At 34.2% G+C, this 21621-nt stretch overlaps 1 protein-coding gene across 6 annotated transcripts in view; it reads right to left on the bottom strand.

Annotated features, from left to right (window-relative positions):
- LOC120636021 (disco-interacting protein 2) overlaps positions 1-21621 on the bottom strand; it is a 130756-nt gene that overhangs the window by 91221 nt on the left and 17914 nt on the right. For 2 of the 6 annotated variants that reach the window (XM_039907255.1, XM_039907253.1), the window contains exons 2-3: positions 15114-15191; positions 12477-12590 (exon numbers count right to left, since the gene is read on the bottom strand). In XM_039907255.1, coding sequence (XP_039763189.1) covers positions 12477-12590; positions 15114-15191 — 192 coding nt within the window. Of the gene's footprint in view, positions 1-12476; positions 12603-15113; positions 15192-21621 lie in introns of all 6 variants that reach the window. The other 4 variants (XM_039907252.1, XM_039907251.1, XM_039907257.1 and 1 more) reach the window with 2 other exon arrangements.

The following is a 21621-nucleotide window of genomic DNA, read 5'->3' on the forward strand; positions in this document are numbered from 1 at the left end:
AAAGGTTATAATATGTGTTTAATTTTGCTCAAACTGTGGTTTGAGATAGAGGACAGAACTCCTTAGCGGACAGCAGCAAACCCCTCATTCAAGGCTTAGCGATACTGAATATTTTTTTTTTTTTAGATTTACAACTAAATTTAATGCCACATCAAAAAACAAAATCAAACGCAGACGAAGTCGCGGGCAACAGCTAGTATAAATATATAATAATAATTAATAAGTATTGTGTTACCTAAACTAAAATACTTTTGATCACTGTGGAGATATTTTCTCCATCTATAAGGTTTTTATTGGATGCTTACGCCTACGCTAAATAAATCGGACCAACTAGATATTACCTACCTATTCGGAGCCAAACTTAATAATCTTTCCCGGATAAATTTCACTACGAGTAGTTATATATACCTACAAATAGTGGCTCGATGACATAAAACAAAACAACAATTCTGGACTAGCTCTGTAAAATGAGAGGTAGCGCAAAAAATATTCTGAGCACTTATTGGGCGAAGCAAACAATCATACTTAGAGAGATTAATAGAGTGTTTAAACCAGCTTAGTATATATTAAATATTCTCTTGAACTCAGCTTTACTGTGGATATCCAATGATTCTTTTGTTGCTGCGCGCTAGAGAGCTTTGACGGTAAGCAATAAAATGCATGCACGCAGACAAAACTAATTTGCGAAACCATCGCTAATCCAGAAAGGACTTTAATTTACTTTGTATGCACGGACTGTATTTGCTTTGAAAGAGTTATGCTTGTTGCACGCCTTTTTCTAACACACTCGTATAATGTAAAAATGTTTGCTACTTCTCGCTGATGAGACACGAACGGATGGACACACAATAATTAAGAGAGCTATTTAAAAACATTCTAGTTTAAAAAAAAACAATCATCATCATTAATAATAAAGTAACTTAAAATAGTGATTTTTTTTGTCATACATTACACCTGGCTGGTAGTAAGAGTGACAACGACGCCCCTATCGTCCTTGGGCGTCCTTTTTGGCACCCGACACATGCCTTAGCCGACTGGGCAGGCTAGGGCCGAGAGAGCTGTGCTCTAAGAAACCCTATTCACAGTTGTGAATCTGAAAATACAAACTGGTGTTGCCCCTTGCCGACACAAATTTTTCTATGTAAGTAAGTAACTAGTCCGTCTTTTAAGAAAAATACTACATGAAAAATCACCGTCTGTCATATTTTTTTAAAGTTATTATTTATCATAGGTAATGGCGACGACCGAAATTTTTTGTAAGAACCGAAATACCTTGTCTGCAAAAGCCTAACTTGTACAAAACATCACAAAACGTATCTAACTAAACCCATCCATGATACCTACGTTATGTTTTGTTACATCGTTGTGTGTTATAGAATCTATCTAGATATCCTTCTAAATTCAATCCACAACATGCCCATTGTTACTGGCTGTGATATACGGACATGTTTGTTTATAACTTAGGTTTACGTAGCCTTATGAAAAATCGTTTAATATATCATTAATAAATACACTATAGCTTTAACTCTTTAGTCGAAGGTAAGTAAAAGCTTTACATGAATAGTATAAGTAGAAATACAAGTTAAATGCTAAAAAAAAACCGGCTAAATTTAAAAGCGTGGTATTTTAAAAGCAAACCTATGTTTGTGTCAGAGTGCCCGCATTATCCTCGTCGCGAAACCTCGTGTTAGCTGGTGCACTAATAAGTTCAGTGTTACCAGCTGTCAAACTTTGTTAGAATTGCTACAGCATTGGATTTTTTTACGTTTAACAAATATAGTTTATAGTAGTTCATATGATTAGTTTTGTCAACGACGATTTAGTTAATGTGCTTTATCTATTAATACCAATATTATTAATTTTTTTTGTTTGTAATAGACTCTAAAAGTACTGGTCCTGAAAATATTGGAGATAATTGCATTCTGTTGATGAAACATAAAAAGTATATGATTAAAGTATTCATTATTACGCAGACAAAAGTCCGCTAGGAATTTAACTAAAGTAGGTTATATTAGAATCACAATAATTATTAGTTATTCTTTTTTAAATAAATAGCTTTATCATCTATTGGATTTGGATCTACAAAGCAGTAAATTAGTTTTTAATTCATTCCCATTGGACATTCAATTTAGAAGTTGTCGCGAGTTTCAAAAAGTTATGGACAACAAATAAACAAAACATTTCATTTTAGAGATACACTTATTGAAACGGTTCTTTTTAAAACTGCAACCTATTTTGAGAACTTAAAAATATCTGTAGAACTACACTTTAATTGAATGCCGCAACGCCTTTTCTAAATAAATTATTCCTACGGTATGCTTTAAAAACAAAAACGAACGCAGACGAAGTCGCGGGCAACAGCTAGTATTCTTAAAAAATAATAAAAAGAAAACTTCACCGTGTTCTATCAAAATCTAGCACGAACCATTTATTTTAAAGTTTCCTATTCCTATATACAAGCTATCTTTGCACCAAATTTCGTCGATTTCGCGGATACGCCGTCGTGCATGGGCACTAAAGAATTTTGAATTCGATTTTTCGGTACAGAATGCATCCTTTATTACTTACTACTACACATACCAAATTTTAAATAGATGTGTAATCTATATATATATAATGAAAATGGTCTTCGTTTGAGGCTCAATCACGCCTAAACCACTGATCGTATCGACATGAAACTACCACCATTCGATGCGAAATTTTTCCTAGATGGTTTATGGCTATCTATTTTTTGAATTCCAACATTCCTTCATTTTTTTATTGCTGTTTTACTTTTATGAACATTTATCCCGCTAATAAAAACAAAAGATTTTTTGCATTTTCTCTTGATTCTTTTGTTTTCATGGATTTCAACAGAGTGTATTAAACGGATTATGGTTTTTTACATTCAGCTAAGAATCTACTCACGGTAGTGGAGAACGGCTGGACCAATTGGGCTTTTTTTTTATCTTCAGAATTGTCAGGAGAAAGTTTTGTATGTAAGAAAATTTTAAAAAAGCCCGATAAAAAGTTAAAAATTTCGATGATAATCGAAGAATTCCCATCTATATAGTCACTCACCACGAAATCTCGGGAACCATAAGACTTAGAAACGTGAAACTTGGTAGGAATATTACTTTTGCTATGTAGAGGTCAGCTATGAATAGATTTTAAGAAATTCATTCCCCAAAGGGGATTGCGGGGGCGTTAACAATGAACAATTCCCGTTTTTAAACTATAGCTTCTATAGACTTCAAATTTGGTAGGAATCTTCTGTAAGAGGTGTAGAAATAGGCTATGAACGAATTTTACGATAGCTCACCCCACAGGGGGTTGCGGGGGTGGGTATTAACAATTAATATTTTTAATTTTCCAGCTAAAGCTCCTACAAGCTCCAAATTTTGTAGGAATTTTCTATAAGTGATGTAAAAATGATTTATGAACAAATTTTACGATATCCCACCCCAAAGAAGATTGCGGGGGCGTTAACAATGAAAATTTTCAATTTCCAAGCGATAGCTCCTATAGACTCCAAATTTAGTGAGAGTGTTCTATATGTAATATAAAAATGATCTTCGAGCGGATTTTACAATGAATCACCTCCAATAAGGTTCGCGGGGGTGGGTGTTAACAATAAAAAATTTCAATTTCGAAATATAGCTTCTAAAAATTCTAAATATGGTAGGAATCTTTCATTATTCACATAAAGAACATCTCAAAATGGATTTCAATAAAGTCTACTTCCGACAGGAATTGCGGGGGTGGGTGTTAAAATCTAAAATTTTTGTTTCTAACCTGTAACTTCTACAGACTCCAAATTTGGTGGGGATCTTCGTGTATGTAGGGATATTCGTGTATTTCCTTACAACAATCGTCTTTTTGGCAGCGGAGAAAAAGTCATTGAGAGGTTTCAAAAACTTAACTTTACATGTAGCTATCCAATCAACGGACTAAGAATTTTACATTCATTTTACTTTTGCAGACTACATAACCGACGAATTCTTTTATTGCGGGATCGCGGAAATGTAACAGATTAAAATGAATGCATTTTCCAAGCACATGAGATGTGGAAAAGAAATTTAGTTACTTATTCCAATAGAATTCATAAAAAACATGCACAATTAATTTTCTATAAAAAATTGATGTCACGGAGAAAATTTTAGTTAACAGAAAATTCGGCGCACTTGAACCTAGACAGATTTCAACTTCACATATGAGACTTGCAATGACTTTAACTTAAACTTTCAATGCTCATTTCAAATTTTTTTCTTTATGTCAATTATTATTAATTTTTGGAAGAAAGGCACGGAAATGTTATAATGATTGCACATTGAAAGTTACAATGAATATTAGTGAGAAAAATCACCTGGATGAAAGATACAGGCTAAATCGATGGAATTTGGAATTTGAGTAAGTCTAAACAATATCGATGCTTACAGTTCTATACGCGGGGCCTATTTATGTTCATACAAAAATAAAAAAAAGGAGAATAATAAAAATATGAAAAAAATAAATAAAAATGAAACATACAATGTAATTTATTTCCTTTTTCAATTCGCCCAGCGAAGCGGGCTGGAAACGGCTAGTGTAAACATAAATCACTGTCGCTTTTATCAATTATTATCGAAAAATAATATTTTGAATAAGGAACACCCTAGAGCCGTTTCACCCTAGCGCTGTGCGGCTCGCGGCGTCGGTATCTATCCTTTCCGGTCATTCACTCTATCTAAATAATAAACGAATAATTACTGAATTGAAACAACTGTTTAAAAATTTGCTATACAACTAGACAGATCTGGAATATACTCGTACCTATCATGGATTGTATAATGATACGATTTAATGTTTATTGAACCAATTAGTATTTCAAGTAGAATAATCTGAAGAAAAGATATGGCTAGCCGATTGAACGGTGATTTTCAATAGTAAGTGACATAATTTTCATTAACATTAACATGGACTCTACTTCTTTTTGTCAAATTATTAAATGAAATAATGATGTCGTGAAATAAAAATCTATTTTAGAAAATACAAAACGAGTATTTTCATATTATGACACGCTACTTGACATAATAATCACACTATAAAATTATGGTTCCTATCCCTTTTCTAGAATCTCTGTTTTATTGAAAGTCGGTTTAAACTGTTACTCATTTTAACAACGCCCCACAAGTTTGTGACAAGAAAAATACTGTATAATAAGATAACAATAGGAGGAATATGTTCAACCGAAGCGTATTGAGGTTAGTTTTTGTTGTTTGCGCTTTTTCGTTTACGTCGACGTATATACTGGCAAGTGCGTTCTACCTCGTCCTACTGACACACTAAATGTTCACAAAAACACCAGTCGGATGGGCCCGCGATACGAGGATAGAGACTCGTGTATTTGATAGAAAAATGCTTTAATTTGCGGGAGTGCATATAATACCCCTTGGCGCTGTTGTGAGTTCTGTGGTCTTATAAGTGGGTGTTCCCGGGTTACGGTCACAGGCGGAGGCCGTTCGGAAATCTTTAAATTCTGAATTTCGGCATTGGCTAACATATGCCAACGCCCTACCAATAACGAAATTATACCAAGCGTTGTTGAGTACCGGCGCCTATACCGCGGTTTCTATGGAGAAACCCATTAGGGGTATTAAATAACTGCCATATCAATAGTTTACCCTCCTACCATTTTACACCTAAGTAAGTAAGTAAGATTGCAGGAGCTAACTTGTGGTGGAATAAAAAATGCACGTCAAATGAACTATTGCTAAATTTGCTATAATTCGCGACACCAAGTGCTAGTGAAACTTGCGCAACGACTTTTGTAAATAGAAGGAAACATAAAAAATAGTTACTCGGTTAATACTCGATTGACTATATTAATTCATCAACGAATCGCATAAATAAGCTAGTTTGTAAACAGTTTGCTGATTTCTAAAAAAACGGTGCAAGTTAGAGAGGTAATTTAAATTATCCTGTATTATGGGGTATATCACAGGAATATTGATTTGAGTATAGAACTATTTATTTCAGATTTTTTGTTTCTACTACAAATATGGGGAAGTTCAGATTTTTTTCACGATGCTTGAAAAACCGTAGTTGATAAAAAAATACTGACTACTAATTTCTTCATTGATTTTCTTTTTTGTTTACTTCATAAAATGCAACGACATAAAGCTGCTGTAACACTTTTAAAGCTTTACTAGTAGTGTGGTCAACCAAGACGTCAAATCTGCGACAAACGCGGGAGTTTTACCAAGAATCTTAAATCGTTGGTCGCATGCATGATGAAAATCTTCATACCACGCGGACGCAGTTGGTAGCCCAGGTCGAGCCTTCGCAGTAAACACGATAATCATATTTTATCAGAGAAATCGATCAGTCTAGCTATTTAAATATGTGTATGCGTCTAACATTTTTTGATGTCTATTTTTGCCACAATTTATACATAGTTTTGATTGAATCCTTTGTAAAAGTAGTTTGTACAGGACACATTTATGCTGGTTCCGAGAATAATGGAAATTCGAAAGAAATCAAATATTACAAAGACTTAACACAATGTCGCAACATAACACAATTATCTTTGTTAATAAAGATCTATTTCCCTAACACATACGCTTTTTATACAACAATATTTCAGTTTAATTAACTACAAGTGCTAATAAAGTTAAACACTAAAGCCCAAATACTCAATAGGTAATCATAGGTTTCTAAACAAAACAGTAGGAAGGTCCATATTGAGTTTGGATTCCAGTTTTATCGCCTCTTGTGATATAGACGAATTGGAACCTTATTCATCAAAATCGACCGAACAGGGGCGACAGCTTAACGCTGCAGTTGAATACCTGTCTCGTACATACTAGTACATACATAGACTGTTTAATAAACCCTTCCGTACCTCGGCAGGGTGAAAATTGATTACAGCCTTCTGTTTCAATCGTCAGATCAGGTGTCTGCGGAATATATTTGACACATTTCCTACTTATAAATTGGACTTTTTAATAGTTATAACAAAATATTACTAATTAGAGAAATAATAACTGGCCCTCAGTCAAATAAGTACCATTGCATTAACAATATCTAGGTGTATAATTATACCGGCAATCTGGGGTTAAATAATAAATTCTATGATCGGTGGTGGTGGTGTCATAGTTAAATTTATAATTCACCATAAGGTGGTAAGGTCTATATCTGTTACTATATGTTTCTCGCTACTATTTGTTGTACCGCTGTACGGCTCTTAACGTTATATTGGTCATAGACTCAGTACGTATGTACCTAACATAATTTTTTCATAAATATAATGCAACCATGAAATATTTAAAGGACAAGGTTTATCTACATAAGATTATCTTGATGATAAAGTCACTCTTTTGGTTTAAGAATTAAAACTTTACGCCTTAAGATGACGCTCGAAAATCATAAAATGCGTTATTGTGGCTTATTTAGTAAATAAAGGCGTGCACTTTGTACATTACAGTAGCACTGCCACCCTAAAATATATATATAACTCGTATAGTAGAAAGATTTTGGTGTTTTTTGCAATCTTTCTACGTGGGTGTATGCATACCCTGGTATTAAGCCTAGTGCACGCCACTGCATCTAGGCTTATTTATTAGAAATAGGTTACATACCTAACTTCCCCAACTTTTTATAAAATCTACTACAAACGAGTATGTTTCTAGAACATAGTATTTCTGCAAGAATGGCTACTGATACAGCTCACGTGGATACTACAGATAACAAATACCATTATAATTTTGTTGTTACGAAAATCAATAATGACTTTTTTACTTCAGGATAAAATGCATTTCTAGTGGTGAAATAATTATAGGTAGTTGTTCCCAACAACTTTTTTGACAACAAATATTTTTAATAAAAATGATTCAGTCAGTAGTGACACGACTGTTGTAGTTAAACAATTCTACAAATGGAACTATATTGATAGAAACTCAAAATAGCGCATTCCCTTTTTTCATGAAACATTTTCATTAAACGTTTCGAAAAAATCAAATGTGTAATTGGCAAAACCCATTTCATTACAAACACGAGAGTAATTTAACATAATATAACAAGTAATTTACCAACTATAAACATTCGAATCTATGCTTTTTTTTCGTAAGATAAAGCTGTCTATATAAATATGGTACTATGAATGCTAGATTTGCAACTTCTGGAGAAACTCTCAGCTCATAAAATTACATGCAATTTGTGTATCATGACAACTGTTATTTGACAAAAGATACCTCTTGAAAGCCTTAACTTTGTGACCATATTGAAAATTAAGTGCAAATACAGATTATGTAAGGTCTTTCAAATCATACTGGTGTTTCATGCCCCCTAATCATTAACTTTTGTGCGTTTTGTATTTTAAATATAATGCGAACAGTTGGCAACGTGTTCAAAATTTATTGGATAGGGCAGCTGAAACAGTTTGGCTTTAAAATATTTAAAATGATTATTTGTTATTTTTATATAAATACCTTAATTTATTCCTATGGTATGCGGCCACACCAATAACTCGAAAATGTGACCGTCTCCTTCGATGGGAATTAAAAGTTTAAATTTCCAGACATTGATATTAGCGAAATAACACCTGCACGAATGAAGTTCTTAAGAATCTTATTTTGCGTTATGCGAGCCATATTGCTTCACAAGATTCCTTCTGCAATATCAAATTCCGCGTAACCGTCTACGATGCTATGCATCCGTTCCTGGAGAACATTTTTACGTCTTTCAAAAGGAGGAATGAATTACCTCGATGTTCAAGTACTTAGCATGTACGTTTTTTTTTGTTAACAAATAAATGATTATGATTATGTAGTCATTATGTAGTGTACGACTATAAATTCGATTTAAGGGCAGTGTCAAAAATATTTAGGTATTTCTAGTTTTACCGAACATAAAAGTTCCAGCCCGGATTTGGAAATTGGCGTTGTCGTTTAGCGAGTTAAATATTATAGAGGTACAGTTTGTAAGTTTGTGAGGTTGTAGGGGGTAATCTCTGGATCTACTGAACCGATTTTGAAAATCCTTTCACTAACAGAAAGCAAATAATATTATTTTGAAGTGCCATAGGCTATATAGTAACCTGAAAACTGCAAAGCCTTTCTCGTGGAAATCGTTGAAAGGCCTCCAACTCGTATTGAAGCAGCATGAAGGGTTTAAACCCCTCTCTTTTGAGACATTAATAGGCTATGGATACGAAATTAGATAAGAGTCAGTTCCTAGCCTAGTGGTTAGGACGTCGGTTCCCTTTCGGGGGCCGAGTTCGAATCCCATCACCTCTTACATTTCAATGTGATTTGCGTTTTAAGCAATTAAGTATCACTAGCTTTAACGGCGAAGGAAAATATCGCGAGGAAACCGGCTTGAGAGTTCTCCATAAATGTTTACAAAGGGCTGTGAATTCCACCTATCCGCACATGGCCAGCTTGATGGACTACGGCTTAAACCCTTCTGATTGCAGAAGGTGACCCGTGCGCTTTAGTGAGCCGGTAATGGGTTGATATGATGGTGAATCCGAAAAGTATACAAAAGATTTACCGTTAGTTGCTCGAAATGAAATTTTGTAGGCACTCTCCTATGTAAAATCATAAAGCAGTTTTGAATCTCATTTGAGCGCTCCTAAAATTAAGAAAATTATCAGCTGTTTCTGAAAAAATAAAGTTTCGACAATCTCGCTACTCTTCTAAAGAACCGAACAAATAAAGTAAAAACGTGGTCGGACGATGCGACGCGGTGAGTTTTGAAATATTCGGAGAAATAGTGGATGGAAATACGCATGGGATAAATATATGAGGCATTTTTTAAACCCATTGTTAAAGAAGATATAATGTTTTGTCTAGAAATTATTTTTATTGTTTTCTTTTATAATGAATAAGTTACTGAGTTATTGACACTTACGTAAATAAAAACAACAATTCTATAACCAGATGTAATAAGATGAGCTTATAGAATGGATGAAAACTGGTAGAAGCGTGAACAAAGCACACTATAGTTATTGTTCAAAGGTGTTATTACATTGTTCGAGAAAAGCGATAAAACCAGCTAGGTCTCGTTTCAATTTAACAAAGCAGTTAAATGACTGCGAGGGGTCAGCGCACGCTACTGAATACAATGCAATAATATCACACTGGATAAATCAAATACCAACATCATCATACTCAATCTATTAAAGTCTCACTGAAATCATAAGTACCTCTCTCATATGAGTGATGGGTTGTCGTCGGGCTTTGGCGATTTCTGCCACACACAATTTTGATCGTGACATGACCGGATTCGATTTCAGTATGCAATAAGCATGGTGACTAATTTTGGAAAACTGCCTTATACATCATTTGTTCGGAGGTATTTACTAGGTAGATATACAAAAATATCTTATTTTTAGAGAAATTTAATGTTTTGTTAATACAAATTGCACAGTATATTAAAAAAATAATTGCCGCGCAAACGCTCGCCGGGTATCATGGCCGCCCTCGTGACGCCATAGGCAAGTTAGAGCTTTAGTGAGTCCTTGTTCCATAGCTAAAGATTTTAGACTTTGGTAATGATACCAAAAAACTTAGCAAATGATAGTTTGAAATCACGAAACACTTAACATACGCAGAGAATTTCCAAGCGACATGACGTCATAATTTAAATTCGGCGTTTCACCTGTCATGGCGAATCGCTAGATTTTGTATTCGCGAAATACCAATCTCACTTCGAACATAAATACATTTTTTTCATTATCTCTATATATCATTAGATAAATACAATATTTTAGCGATTCTTTGTTACTGTCATCATGCCTATAACCAATTTTTTTGTTTGTAATTTCAAATGCATTCTATAAGCCGCGTCGTCGAGTGTATCATGAATTAAATTTAACACTTTTATTAGTGTTTTTACTATCAGTTTTACCTATCTGGTTTAACTAACTAGGTTAGGTCCCGGGCGCCGCGACATTTAAGTGCGCCGCCGCTGGCTTAATAAGGTTGGGAACCCCTAGCTTATAGTCTTCCTCGATAAATGGACTATCCAACACAGAAATTATTTTTCGATTCGAAACAGTAGTTCCTGATATCAGCGCGATTAACAAAACCAACTAACAAACTCTTCAACTTTATAAAATTAGTAAAGATAATATAATGTCTTCTAATAAACAGCTCTATTTTTTTGTGCACTACCGAAGCAATTACTTAGAACTCATTTTCTAAAATTGAGTCGATTTATTGCAAGTAAGTGTAGTACCCATATTTACTACTGGTAATACACAACTCACCCGACATTACAAAAGGTATTAGGATAATTAAACTAGGGGGTATTACGGTGTCATCAACAACGAGCGTGACTCGACGTGCTGTACTTACAAAGCGGAACGCATTTGCATGCGACAATTTAGCACCGATAAACATTCAAGGTCCTATTTAAACACATTCTTTTATACTGTTACTCTTTTAATCAACTGGTATTACGGACAGTCTCGTTACCTTTCCTGGATTAACTAAGTCGCCAAGATTACATACTTGTATCTGTCACTTTATAGCTACAGTTGCTAAAGCACAGACCAACCCTGAAGTTTTTTATAACTTGTATTCAAGAATTTTATCTCCATTTTAAAGTTCTGTCTGTATGTGGCATCTGTCTTTTAAAGAAACGGATTAGGTTGCTTTTTTCTGATTGAAAGTCGTTATCGAGATGGTTCTTAGAATTGTTTTGAACATTCTTTCTTCATAAATGATACAATTAGGATTAAGATCTATCCTTTCAGGCGTTTGAATATTATCTACTCATATACGTATAAGTTGATAAGAGTAGGAACTCTTATCAACTTATACGGGTCCAGTAAATTTAATATTTAATATACTGTTCTTCATAATTTTTTCGTAAGTTTTTGCTAAGTTTGATAAAGTTTCCATGTATCTCTAAGTATTCTTACTATTTTTTTATTTAATAACTTGTTATTGATTTTTCATCCGCATGTAAAAAGATATACTTTTTTGAAATCAAACTTATCTGAATTCATTACAAAAAATTCTACAAAAATTGGTTCTGCTTTTAGCATACCACAAAGGCAAGGGGTTTTGTATCTCTAAAACAAAATCTGAATGCAATATTATAAAACAATGATTTTTCATACGAACAAAACGTTTTTAAATTCTATAAAAGTTCGTTATTGTAAGCATTTCGTTAAATCGTTTAGAGCACAAGAATACTCCTGGTATTCATTCTAAAGGCATTTAATTGAAACGCCGGTTAACATTGTTATACATTTTGCCTCGCGCAAAATATTTATCGAACGCTCGTTAGCCCAAACCTGACGGAGCGTATAAAAACGATTATAGGTTTTTCGGATAGCAAAATGGGTTTATAATATTATGTTTTAAAGGACAGTGACGAAATAATATAGGAAATACCTGCTATAAAATTCATGTCTATTTGTTGTGTGTATTGTTCGTGTTCTGTTTGCGTGTGAGTTTGGTTATATGTTAGTGGCCACTACCATTCCATTTAGTGTCCAAGGATACCTGAATGGTATCTCTTCTCATTGTGCGTGACCCGTCGGTGTGTCCGACGATTCCTTGTGAGCTGTCGGCCGCTACCACTGTCGCCGCGAGGTCCGCGAGGCAGTTGATTGCCCGCTGTAATATACCCTGAGATAACGCCTGGACATTATTTCAAAAGCCGTTCAAAACTGAGTATTCTATTGTACTATCTAAAAATGTTCACCTACCTTTTTACGGGTCAAATGTCATTAGTAAAATAAATAAACAAGTGATGTATCTATATGTGATATCGCTCTGGAGATTTTCAGTTTTTGTTTAACTTTAGAGTTGCACGTTTGTGAAAAGTAAAATGTGTCGCGTAAAGACATACTTCACTAAGCCAATTCGTTTTGCTGTAGTCACACACATTACACGTACTTTTCGTTTCGGGTTGCGCAACGGATTATCATAAAGTACATTGACCCCAACGTCTGATAAGGGCCGAGGTGAGGACGTTATCAGGTGGCGCAATGCAGGCCCGAAAATGCTCAAGCTGGCAATTCGAGAGGTGGGCGATCAATACGGGCTGTACTGGTATACCTATACCGATACCGCATTTACCAAGCGCAAGCTAAAATCCAATTTTAGTTTGCGCTTGGGAGGCCGAACAACGGAATGAAAAATCCAAAAACAACGTTTAAAATATGTCTCTTTGCTTAACAAATTAATTAATCTTTGTGTGATATTCTCTTATGTTCATCATTACATTCATGACTTTTTATTTTTACAATATTATCATGTAAAATTTCCAGACATCGACAATTATATTCAAGTGTAGCAAACTCTCGAGTCGCAGACAAATTGGCGACTGCAACAAAGCAACTTTGAATATACTATTAAAACTTTTTATTGCTTCAACTAAACAAGTAATGTCTTAACAACATTTAAAATACTTTAGAATCAAGAGTGACAATTAAAAACTGTGAAATAGAAAATTGTTAGCATAACGAAAGATAAAAACATTTCAATTTGATTACGTTTCGAAAGAGTGAACAAGGTGTGTAATTAAGTAGCAAAAACTACACGACATTAATAAGATGAGGCGGAATAACACACTTTACTTAGTAAACTCGCATTAAAATATGAATTATTATTGTTAACTAAGTATACTATAAATTAATTACAGATAGGTATATTTTCAAAGAAACATTTCATAGGAAATTGTGTTTATAAATATATGGTCAAAGATGTAATGATAAACTGATGTTGTAAATTTAACGCAGTGGATCATTATTAACCGCTTAATGTCCATTCTAGCTGAAGAAAAATTTCTTCTTCCACAGCATCCGTTCAGCTACTCGTATTACCGAGAAACGATTTCTCTACTAATTAAAGCCAATTATCCCTGCTATTTCATTCAATACTCAAAAGTACATTAAACACGAAACGATTAAAGATTAACACGGAACATTTAAAAGCTAATCTATATTGAACTTAAAAGTTCGCTTTGTTTAGCATAACCAAATACGTGATTATGGGTTTGTCGACGAATGTCAAGAAAGCCATCATAATTTTCCAAATACTTGTTATTTCTGTTACAAATAATAACATACATAGCAATAAAAATGAGACAATCATGCGGTACGCATTCACAAGGATAATTGAAACATTTAGAACCTCTTGCGTTCTCATGCCTGTTCCGACAGTCAGATAATTCAACTGTACCATACGCACCTCATCACGTTTCACCTCGGGCCAAGGTTTTTAACATTAACGATTTTATTCATAGGTACTTTATTTTTTATTCTTAGTCATATTGCACCACAAGCAAAAAGCTGATCCATTTATGAGTGCCAGGTTCTAGTGTTATATTACGTGCCTTGACGAAGGTACTGAGTAACATGGTGATAAAGTGTGGTTGTCGTGCATGTGAACCAGACTAAACTATAATACAAAAATAAACATTACGATGGTAACTACATGAACATACTGTAATAATGTCGTTATCGACGAACGCTGGACCTCGTTTTATTAATTGTTCCGATTTCCAGTCAGATTTTTTATAATACGCCAGAACGAAGGTCGGCCTCATTATTTTAATGATTTCTACTACCAGAGCAGCACAACGTCAATTTAACAATGCCAATAAACGTTGGCAACAGAAAAACAAATAATTGAGTGGTTCACTCTAGTATTCAGAAAATAAGCGTCAACATTTATACAATCATGCATTACTTTTGCTTTTACACATCTCTATAAACGCAACTGAAAATTGCATAACATTTATTATAAATAACAATAATCATGATCACTATGATAGTTCAACGTACTCATAGTCTAAATTCGAACAATCGGGAGAACTGATTCAAGATGGCCTTATCATTTGACCCTCGTTGGAGAAACGAGACATGAGACGTTGAGGTCCCAATATTTTGCGAGTCCAGCATTCATCGACGGCGACCAATTGACACTTGACCCCGACGACGCTTCTGTGGCGACCTTGGACTCGCAAGTACTGGATATATTTCGATTTAGACTGGACGTCAGCAATTAGATAGGTTTATTTAGAATTCAAAATTAATGCCAGTAGTTGCGGGTCATGAAAAATAACCTAATATGTTTAGTTCAGGCAACAGTGTTAGAAGCTATTATTTTGCATGAGAATAATATTTTACTAACCTTGAGGTTGCTGCTGCGCTGTGTAAGGCTGAAGAAGTCGCGTGCGTTTCTTTTCATATCCCTTTTGTGTGATGTCACCTGCAAGTGGAATCAGTCATTAGCCTTTGGAATAAAGTATTCATAGTAACTATTAGTATTGTGGGAGGCTACGAGCGTGGCTAGTTACCACCCTACCGACAAAGAAGTACGATGCCGTTCAGAAACCATATGGGCATGTATGGGTTTAATGTAACAGGTGCAGTGTAGGGCTAAAATATGTATAGAGGAATAAGAAGAAATTAAAATAATGTATTCTAACTATACCTTAAATTATAATAATACGTAAAGAGAATGTATACAAATAGTCTGGCGCAACCTACTTTATTCAAACAATCTTGAATAAATTGTGGCTAATTAAAGATTGATTAATTATTAAAAAAAAAAGATTGATTATTTATTTAATTAAACGAACTTATCGATAATTAAAAGATAAAAAAACCTTATATTAATTCAGAAACAATACGTGAATTCTATTTGAATATGTAATTTGTGGCCATATAACAAGAACAAACATTTGCACTGGAATTCGTGGTATTTATTTACTGGCAATGTTTGATGATGCACAGATTTAGGCTGAAGCTGCGATGCGATTTGCGAGTTGCGATGCCCTGAGCGATTACTGTTATAAAATTTTAAATACATATACAACCAAAATATGGGTAAGGAAGACAATGCTTTTTTACTAGTAATTAATATTATTTTCCTTTGTTTTGTTATAAAAAGGTCGTTAGTAGGACGAGTCGTGTTGTAAACATTAGAACGTTGGGCGATAAAAGGAGCGGATAAAAAAAGAATAAATACGACCGTAATGTGTTTCTCTGTACGCGTGGTGTGATAAATATGAATATTGACTAAATAATGGTAAATTTTTCATCTCATATAAGATTAAACACCTATTAAAAATAAGTAAAATTACGAATTCCTAGAGCACGTGAATTTCTAAGTCTGGGAGTGTTTTAAAATTAAATCCTTAAGACACAGTTAGGGGTATAGGTGTAATATAACTGCCATACCTACTTCCTAACAGGTAACAGATGAGGAGGGTGATGATTAAGTCTAAGAAAAAACTGCATCATAAGTTACCACTAGGTGAGATTGCAGTCAAGGGCTAACTAGTGTTGGAATTTTAAAAAAAAACTTTCGACGACTTTTAGGAGTGTGTTCAACAGCAAAGCAATTTTCGCATTCTGTTGTTTCAATAATATTTCTAAATTTATCTAACCATCGATCATCAATTTTATTATAATCAGAGTCAACCACAGTTAGTTTATTTAAAAATCTTTAAACTATAATCGAGATTCGTACAAATTTACTATCTCAAGATACGAAATCTGAAGTCATCAGTGTACTAAATGTACCCCATGCTTTTAAAACACTACACTCTTCTCTTACAGGAAAGTGTTAAGACCTACCATGCTAATCAAATGCGTGGTGCGTAAGCGCATTCACATTTATAAGTTAGGTATATTATAACCAATACATATAAATACTATGTTGAAAACCGATGGCTCAACGTGTTCTTTGATCAACAAAGAATGCTAGATGGGTCGGATGCCCCTTTCTCACTAACGACGAAAAGTGAAGAAAAACACCGTGAGGAAACCTGCATGCCTAAAAATTTTTCATTATGTTCTCAAAGGCATGTGAAGTCTATCAATTAACTGTATGAGGCAACCGGGCCGGGCCGGACCGGACCGGTGTTCCGGTAATAGGTTGATATGATGATAATGATAAATCAAATAAAATTTCGCCTCGGAAAACGCAATATCTTGTAAAGGGTTATGTGCATGACATTTAGCTATTATAACTTATGTAATTGCAAAACTACGTACTAAGAAGCATGGAAAAAAAATGCCAAAAAAAAACTGAGTAGTGGTTTTTTCATACATCGTTTACTTAATTATTATTAGAAAACCCCCTAGTTAGTAGGTTTCACAATCTTTGAATCAAACCACGCATAACAATAGCAACATTATGTAGGGTTAAATGAAATTTAATAATTTGCAGCAAATAAATTGATAACAGGGTCGTGCAGTGTCAATCGGCCACTCAATTGCAAGACTTCTACATATATTATTATCTATAACATGTTATGCAATCTTATAAACGCTTGCATCACCAATCGAACAATGTATAAAATGATATTACGTATAAAATAATAAAGATCTGTACGAATTACATTATATTGTTCCTTTTGAATACTCAAGGAATTACGTGTGCAACGTTTTATGATGCTGTTGATAACCGACAGACTTTATCGCACGATGTCGCAAGTGTATCACAGAGACGAGTGCAGTTTCTTCACCAGCGATGCGGTGTTACTAAAGCTAGTACAAGTTTGCTCGCTCGCTATCGAAGAGTCATTTTCTATTATGAGAATATGTGAAAATCGGAGTAAAATAGATCTTATTTAAATTTCATCAAAATTTTCCTCCAATTCTTTAGCTCGGGCTTTTAACAGAACGTTCGTAAAACTAAAATCAGAAGAACAGGATTTGTGACTTTAAAACAAGTGACATAAGGCCAATTTTTCTATGACGATACAGAGTTCGATACGCAAAAATCCTCCTCCTCGATTGCGAGCGAGCAAATCTTGTACTAAGGCTACAGGCGGCTGCTCTAGAGATGTTATTGAACATCTCTAGCAGTTTTTCTTAATATAGTCAATGCTGTTATTTAAGAATCAAATCCTTATTTAAAGTATGTTATTGTTTTTCTTTTTTATTCCACTACAAGTTAGCCCTTGACTGCAATCTCACCTGGTGGTAAATTAAGATGGTAGCGGGTCAACCTGTTAAGGAGTATCGTAGTCATACCCTTAATTGGTTTCTACGCGACAACGCACCGGAACACTAAATCGCTTAACGGCACGTATTTGTAGGTAGGGTGGTAACTAACCACGGCCAAAGCCTTCCCATCAGGCAAAATATATAACGTCACAATAATAATAATAAAATATATACTCTTTTCTCTTTCTCGTATTTAAAGTAGAAAATTTGTTATTGTTAATAATAAATTTTCAATCAATCAAATATTTTTAATGTTTTTAAATATAAATTAAACAAAACTTAAATCACGAATATGTATCTAGTTATTGAATCTGCGGAAATAAATTATTGTTATTTAAAATCGTATAAAAATGGATCTTTTTACCATGTCATAAAGCTCAAACTCACACTTCTACAGCCAGTTCTGTTGGCGGAACTTTGGTAAAAAATTTCATGGCACACAATTGGCGAGATTCAATAGAGAACCATTAGGTCCGCTTTAGTTATCGTGTTTCTTCTAACACGATGAATATGAGGAGCGTTTTCACAAAGCGATACACCGAATAAATTTGCAGTATTCTTTTTCTGCTGTTTGGGAAACTCTACAGCTGATCATGTCGGTACCAAAGAATTTTCGGTAAACGATACGTAGGGTAAACCAGTCAACTTTTATTGCAAGTGAAATCGGAATTTTAGTTTAAAGCTCGTTTCCAAGGAATAGGAAATAATTAAAACCCTTTTTATTGTGAGCATTAATATTAAATAAAATACAGCGGGGGCTACGGGTACCGATATACTACTGTACCAAAACAGGGGCTTGGAAAATTAAAAAGACTGATACCTTTAGATTATTATAAACGTGTTTTTAGGTGATAAGAAAGGATATTGCTTATCAAAATGTCACTGTACGAGTTGATTTTTCCGTAAGATAACAGTGCAATAAACTAGACTACATAAATTAAGTAATTCATTTAAAACAAAATTGTATACAATTTTACAATAAACTACCAGTTAATATCTTGGAGTCTCTTCAAAAGTTCAAAGTTTGTATTAAACGTAAGCTAATAGAAAAGTTTAACTTTAATATGAAGGACTACATCAACGATAAAAAAGCCTGTGTGTAAATTATTACTCTAACCAGGTTGCTTCTCAAATAGTTTTAAATGACAATGTGAGATGGTGATAACAAAAATAAACAACCGTCAAAGTTTGTTGTGGGCTTCTTCTTAGGCTAGGGCGCGTTTGGAATCCTCGTAGCCTATGTTATAAGTTGACGAATTTAGTTGTCACTATCAACTCGCTTATATTTTACATGTACGCATCAAAAGTTTCATCTCCGTGCCTATTTGAATAAAGGAATATTTGGTTTTGACTTTGATAATATGATATTACCTTAACAATGCGGTAACAGCCTAGTGGCGAACTTCGGCTTCACTTTCGGAGGAACGGAGTTCAATCTCCGGCACGTACCTCCTCTTACTTTTCGAAGTTATAACGTTTAAAGCAATACACTCTCACTTTCCTAAACAGTCAAAGGCACCATTGTTTGCCTGGGAGGTCTTCATAATGTTCAGAAAGGTGTCCGTGAAGTCCACCAGCCAGCACTTGGCCAGCGTGGTGGACTGCGGCCTGTACCCTCTCATTCTAAGAGCGCGGCCTTTAGTGGGCTCATCTTAGAATAACAAGTCACAAAGAAAGTCAAGTCCAACTAGTGAGCGTTGAGATTTGGCCATTCGGATTTCAGTACTCCTAAAATTAAATATCGATACAAAAATCGTAAGATTATTTACGAGGACTAAACACACTAATATCAAAGTGAATTGAACTTAATAGCATTTGATTTGAAGTAACAAGTTCTGTAAGAACTAAGGAGTTTTATTTTATCGCGTTACTCCTGAGAACGCTAGTAACGCTGTAGCTAACTAAAATATGATAAAACTAGGTAAGCTAGGTGATAATATTTTTTGCCGTTAAGCAAAACCTAATACTAAAGGTACAGCAGTTTGTCTAACATTGGTGAGCTACGCTGGATATGCTTAATTGAACGGAAGTGACAACAAGAGCGCACATCTGACGTCACTTTAGCGACAACCTATTGCGCCTTTCATTGTCCACGAGCGGTCGACCTGGTATTTCACTCACTTCCGATTTGATGGCCCCATGCAACTGTTGTACCTCCATATGATTTGATGTTTATATTAATAAAGATGATACATATTAGGATATCTTAGCATGCCTGCATGAAATATAATATATCAACAATTATAACCTTAAATGCCAGTATTGTGTTATAGTTGTAACTATAACAAATATATAAAACAAAACACTTGTTTCGTGCGTTTTTCGTACATAAGACAGTTTTAGATAAGATGCAGAAAACTGTACTCTAATTTAATAAAATAACTGCACCAGAAAATCTATTTATTTGAAGTGTTTTCTTCGTTGGGTGTTAATATTACAAATTAGACGTAGCTTTGCTACAGTTTATAATTCCGTGATAATAACTGTATTCATATTATTATATTGCTTTACGCGGCGCACGCCAGTAAAGCGCCCAGGCGACATGATTTTTCCAAAAACTTCAACAATCGACGTCATATTTTAGCCAATTTACACAATTCTTAATGAATTACCTAATTTTACTCATGAATCATTCCTATAGGTGATAACGGTCTGACTATCGTTTCTGTGGTTTTGAGTTTATCGCTTTCGGACAGACACCGATATTATATAGTGATTAATAATAAAGCTTTTAAAATATTAAATAGTTAATACACTTTAAGTTTAAAAAAACACATTATTATCACGCTATTATTTCAGCTAATCAGGGGATTTCCGTATCCTTGAATTTCACCCACGACTTTTCCTCGTTGCTTTCCATTGGAAATTGTAAATATGTACGTATTTTATTTTTCCTCAAATTTCATATGATTGATTATTTTTTGGTGGACAAGGAATGACTTGTTGATTTTAGATCTTTGTCTTCTAGTTACCAAGACCAGCATAGAGTCAGTGGTAGAATCACTAAAAATCGACAAATAAAAGCCGTACGTTTGCGTAATCTAAAGAATATTTGTATCGGAATTTCTCGAAATCGAAATTCGGAAATTTTTTTGTCAGTGCGGATAATTTAATACAAATACATGAACATACATTTTTTATTTTTATGTTTTTCTTAACGGTTACAAAAGATTAGTCCCCGGATAATAAAATAGCGTAAAATAGCTCTTAGCATTTAACTTTGATCAACGTTCTCGCACTCGGTCCAATCGTCGCAGCGGTAATTCCAAAAAATAAAGCATAATAATAACTTTAACAATTTAAATGGACCACCCCATTACTTAGCTATGCACGCCCACGCAATACGATGTATTTTTTTTTTAATTTACTACAAGTTAGCCCATGACTGCAATCACATCTGGTGGTAAGTGATGATGCAGCCTAAGATGGAAGTGGGCTATTATTTATTTAGGTAGACACCTAGTAATACGAGTAGCCATGATTTTTTTCATTTATGCTCGGACATGGTAAAAAAAATATATGAATTTTTTTTTGTAAATATGTTCTATTACCGATACCGAACCAACAAAAAAAAATCCGCAGTGGTTCCAAAATTATCCTGTATAAGTAATGAAATTAAAAATCTGTCATAAACAATCCACTTCCAACCATCGCATACATGTCCTAAAGCATAGGACATG

Source organism: Pararge aegeria, chromosome Z (genome assembly GCF_905163445.1).
Source record: "Pararge aegeria chromosome Z, ilParAegt1.1, whole genome shotgun sequence".
In the NCBI taxonomy this organism is placed as follows: domain Eukaryota; kingdom Metazoa; phylum Arthropoda; class Insecta; order Lepidoptera; family Nymphalidae; genus Pararge; species Pararge aegeria.